The sequence below is a fragment of the Sceloporus undulatus genome, chromosome 5 (assembly GCF_019175285.1).
Source record: "Sceloporus undulatus isolate JIND9_A2432 ecotype Alabama chromosome 5, SceUnd_v1.1, whole genome shotgun sequence".
Taxonomy (NCBI): Eukaryota; Metazoa; Chordata; class Lepidosauria; order Squamata; family Phrynosomatidae; genus Sceloporus; species Sceloporus undulatus.
In genome coordinates this window covers 2,452,424-2,457,489 of record NC_056526.1, presented here as the reverse complement: position 1 = coordinate 2,457,489, position 5,066 = coordinate 2,452,424, and the positions used below count along the sequence as shown (strand labels likewise).

The 5,066-nt window shown below is 47.9% G+C and overlaps 1 protein-coding gene across 1 annotated transcript; it reads left to right on the top strand.

Annotated features, from left to right (window-relative positions):
• Positions 1-1,553: 1,553 nt before the first annotated feature.
• Positions 1,554-4,003, top strand: LOC121931300 (interferon-induced protein with tetratricopeptide repeats 5-like). Its single transcript, XM_042468904.1, has one exon. The coding sequence runs from the start codon at positions 1,641-1,643 to the stop codon at positions 2,781-2,783; it is 1,143 nt and encodes a 380-aa protein (XP_042324838.1). The 5' UTR covers positions 1,554-1,640; the 3' UTR covers positions 2,784-4,003.
• Positions 4,004-5,066: the final 1,063 nt, after the last annotated feature.

Genomic DNA, 5,066 nt, shown 5'->3' with positions numbered 1-5,066 from the left:
GAGCTCAGTAGCAGAATGAATCACAGTCACTGAAAAAGTAGCAGTTCACAGTTTGGAGGCTCAGTAGCAGAATGAATCACAGTCACTGAAAAAGTAGCAGTTCTGTGAAAATCACAGTTTGGAGCTCAGTAACAGAATGAATCACAGTCACTGAAAAAGTAGCAGTTCACAGTTTGGAGGCTCAGTAGCAGAATGAATCACAGTCACTGAAAATCAGTTTGGCCTTCAAGCCAGTCACAGTTCCAAACGGTGACTAGTGAATATCTGTGAAAAAGTAACAGTTCTGTGATTATATTCCATTCTCTATCAGGCAAACCCCCTCTGAAGAAACTTTCCAAGAAAACCTCATGGTGGGGTTGAACCAGTGTGGTGGTTTTGAGTGTTGGACTAGTACTCTGGAGACCAGGGTTCGAATCCCAGCTTGGCCATGAAACTCACTGGGCAGGGACGTAGCCAAGGGGGGGGGTTCTTGGGGTCTGGACCCCCCCTTCCATTAGAAAAATGATTAGTGTGTGCTGCTGCGCTGCCGCACCCAAGCCTCGTTATAATGGTGGCACTTAGTCTGGACCCCCCCCCTTCCTAAAATCCTAGCTACGTCCCTGCACTGGGTGACCTTGGGCAAGTTACACTGTCTCAGCCTCAGAGACAGGGAGATCCCATGAGCAAAATCCATTCCAGTTTATGACCTACACCAGTTTAACTTGGGCTACCTGTGCTGAGTGACGTTGTTGGACGTGGAAAGGATGTACCCAGCCAGTGATGCTGGGAGCAAGGTTTTACATGCAGAACTGTTGCAGATGAGAAACTGGAGCGTGTCCAAAGGAGGGCGACAAAAATGGTGAAAGGTCTGGAAACCATGCCCTATGAGGAACGACTTAGGGAGCTGGGGATGTTTAGCCTGGAGAAAAGAAGGTTAAGAGGTGATATGATCGCCCTGTTTAATATTTGAAGGGATGTCATATGAAGAGGGAGCTATGTTTTCTGCTGCACAGGACCCGGAACAATGGATGCAAGCTGCAGGAAAAGAGATTCCACCTAAACATTAGGAGGAACTTCCTGACAGTTAGGGCTGTTCGACAATGGAATTCACTCCCTCGGAGGGTGATAGAGTCTCCTTCCTTGGAGGTCTTTAAACAGAGGCTGGATGGCCATCTGTCAGGGATGCTTTGATTTGGATTTCCTGCATGGCAGGGGGTTGGACTGGATGGCCCTAGTGGTCTCTTCCAACTCTATGATTCTATGATTCTATGAACAGTAATGTCACTACAGCAGTGTGCCAAAGGACATTGTATGCAGACACAGCTCACTTCCATCAGCTGACAAAGAAGCTGCGTTTTACAAAATGTGTCCCCCCTCATCCTCCTTGTCTTCTCTCTAGTGGAAGTTTTCTTAGCAGCATTGACACTTGGAGAATGGTGAAAGGGGGCTGGAGAAAGCTAGATTTGGGTGATCTGACAGTGCATTTGCTCTAATATCTATCAGTTTATGTTGCCTTTCCCCCTGAACTGGATCTCAAAGTGGCTTACCTACCTCTCTCCTCCTTTTGCAGACCCCTGAAGGAGAAGCTCCAGCACTTGCAGTGTCATTTCACCTGGAACTTTGAGGTCAGAGACAAGGTGGATGCTCTACACATCCAGCAGATGTTGGACCTCCAGCTGGAACACACTTTGTACCGTAATCGTGGTGCCTACCTGGCCATGAAAGCCTACCTGCTCCACCAGCAAGGAGACTATCATGGAGCTCTGGGGAGCCTCAAGAGAGCAGAGGAGGTTCTGAAACAGGATCATCCCGCCAACTTCTCCCGTCAGACCCTGGTGACCTATGGGAATTACGCCTGGATTTATTACCACTTGACCAACTATGAGATGGTGGAGCTCTACCTGGGCCGGATCTGTGAGATTTGCCAGGCTCTCTCCAGCCCTGAGCCTTACTCTGTTGAGATCCCTGAAATCCAGGCCCAGAAAGGGTGGTCTCTGCTGGTTGGGGGCTTCCGCAATGGACCGGAAGCCACTGAGTGTTTCCGAATGGCCCTGAGGAAAGATGAGTCTAATGAGGAATTCCAAGCTGGTCTGGCATTCTCCATCTTTGCTTCCTGGACTCATTGTTGGAGGCACGATCTTCAGGAAGAGGCCCAAAGACTTCTGGAAGAGATTGTCTTTAACCACCCCCAAAATTATGAAGCCAAAGTACATTTGATCAGCCTGTTATCAAGGAACAATAGACAGAGAGTCAAGAGTCTGGTGGACGATGTGGTCCAGAACAGCATCAACCCAGACGTCCTGAGAAATGCTGCCAAGGTTTGTACACATAAGCTCCAATCACTATCACAGGCAATTACAATACTCAGGAAGGCCATAGCCCTGAATCCCAGGTACCACCTGCTTCACTATGACCTCGGGTGCCTCTACAAGATGCAGTTGGAGAAGGCATTGCCAGAAGAAAGGGAAGAACTAGCAGCAGCAGCTACTGAAAGCTTCAACCGTTCTCTGGAAACAGATCCTGCTTCAGTGTTTTCCCGGTTGGAATTAGCCAAAATGTATGGGGAAAAGTCCTTGGCTTACGAGGAAGAGGTGTATGAAAACCTGTTGGAGGACCTGCCCAACTTCAGCAAGCGATGCCAGCAGGCCATCTACCTGCATTGGGGAGACTTCCTGCTCCACAAGAAAGGAGAGCGGCAAGGAGCACTGGAGATGTACATGGCAGGCCTGAGCATCACAGGTGGCCATGGCAGGGAAAGGGGCTTACTGAAGGCCAGCCTGAAAAGCCTGGAAGAGAGGTTCTAGGAAGACTCTGAAACAGACTAAGTCAAGTCTATTGATGACATGGTGGGCTTTCTTATGAAGCAAGGTCTCAGGCAAGTGTTAGAAGAAAAATGAGAACTCCTGCAGAAGGAAAGTCAGAATCCGAAGATGAGGATCTGTTCCTACTAGTTCAGGAGAAGATTGACAAGCCTTCATCTCCTATATCCTACTTGTAATACTGGGAGCCTTCATTGTTGCCTGACTTTTTCTGTAGTTCTTTGCTGACAGTGGAATGGACTTTCTCCAAAGATGGTGGCCTTTCAGAGGTCCTTTAGAGATAGATTCCTACCCTGGAAGGAGTTGGACCCAATGGCTTTTGGTTTCATCCCCGTGACTTTTCCATGTCACGCCTGCACAGTTATAGTTAATGGTGACTCAAAAGTCCTCTTCAGGTTTCCTTCATCTCATTAGGAGCTGTTGTGATGTGATGGGGACAACGGTTATTTCATTTCTTAACCAATGCAGAAATGTAAAGTTTTGTGTCCTGGCCATTTATGGAAATGATCTTGCAGAGCAATGTGGAAAGGAGATGGTTATGCCCATTTGTCATGGGGGTACTTTTTTGATGGAACCAAGGGCCTGAAGTTAAGTCCTAAGGGAACAACCGTGTGGCCTTTAAATAAAGATCCAAACCAGTTGTTGGATCATAAGACCCTCTGGCACTTGTTGGACTACAGCTCCCAGCCTACTTCACCACTACCCATCCTAGCCAGGGCTGATGAGAGTTGCAGTCCAACAACATCTGCTATATGATTCCCATCCCTGTCTTAAATCCAGCTATTGATCCCAAGTAGAGTCGGCCCATTGAATGGATGAGAATTGGTTGGTTAATTAAATGCGGGTGTAGGTTCGTTTCATTCAGTGGCTCTATTCTATTTTGGACAGACAGTTGGATGTTCACCAGAGGTTCCACCTAGATCTCTGGAATATGAAGAGCTGATGTGTGATTCTTTGCTCTCATTTTCTGCTGGTTTGCATTTTTACCCATCTCCAATGCAGTTAAAAGGATTCTTACAATGTCTATGTAATGCAGCCAGGATTTTGCAAGTGCAGATCTCCATACCCAATAACCAGAGCATGCTACAGCTTGGTCATACCTACTAAAGTGGTCATGTTATCTTCCTTGGCTTTGTGTATTCAAATGCTCTTTAATACTGTTAGCAGTTGTAATAATTCTTTAATAAACTAGTCTGAGTTTTGCTTCTCCATCTCTAGATCATTACAGATTGCAATAAAATACCCCGAGTCCCTTGTGGAAAAGGAAGTACAGTTGGCCCTCCACACTCATGGCTATGACTTTGCAGATTTGTGGTTTGGATTAATATGTTCTCTCTAGGAATCTTTAGTCTGCAGCGCAATTCTGCCGGAAGTTGACCATAGAGTTGTGCTGGAGAACCTAAAAGTTCTTAGAGAAAACACTTCTCTAGGCATTTGTAGGCCTTCCCACATTATTCTATGATCACATTCTGGGCTGATGTTGACCATAGAGTTGCACTTGAGGACCTGGAGATTCCTCTAGATCAGGTGTAGGCAACCTTTTTGAGCCGGGGGCCGGGTTGCTGTCCTTCAGACAGCTGGGGGGCTGAAGTGGGGGGTGGAGCTTCCACCCTCCATGGGCGGGTCAGCATGCCAGGGGCGGAGCTTCCACCCTCTGGGGGCCAGGCCTCCTCCTCTTTGCCGGCCCCTGATAGGGCCCCAGTCCCCGTCAGAGGCCGGCAAAAAAGCCGGCGGGGCCGTCAGTGCTGGAGGCCTCCTCCTCTTTGCCGGCCCCTCTGAACAAATCTTGCCAATAAAGACCCATGATAGGTTTGCCTCAGGGTTGCCATAAGTTGGAAACAACTTGAAGGCACAGAAACAACAACAAAAGTCAGGTGACATCCCTTGGCTGATTGAAGCCGTCCTTTGTCACAGCTTCTGTCCACCAGGGTTTTCATGATGAGAATAGGATCTGGAGGAACAGATTGAAGCTGCAGAAAAGAGATTCCAGACAGCAGCAGCAGATGTAATAACCACAAGTTAACGTGACTGCTAATATCAAGGAAGGAAGGAAGGAAGGAAGGAGGGAGGGGGGAGGAAAGAAGCTCCCTCAGGGGACCTGAGAGAAAAAAATAATGCTATTGTGCAAAGAGAGGGAATGCTGAGAAGCCCAGTGGTGGTTAAAGAAAGAAGTCAGGTTGCATCTGAACGCAAAAGGATGCAGTTTGACACCGCTTTAACTGCCATGGCTCCAGGCAAGGAAATCCGTGGGAATTGTAGCGTTGGGAG

Excerpts from the sequence above, each read along its gene's own strand:
- LOC121931300 (XM_042468904.1), top strand. The coding sequence starts at position 1,641 with ATGTTGGACCTCCAGCTGGAACACACTTTGTACCGTAATCGTGGTGCC.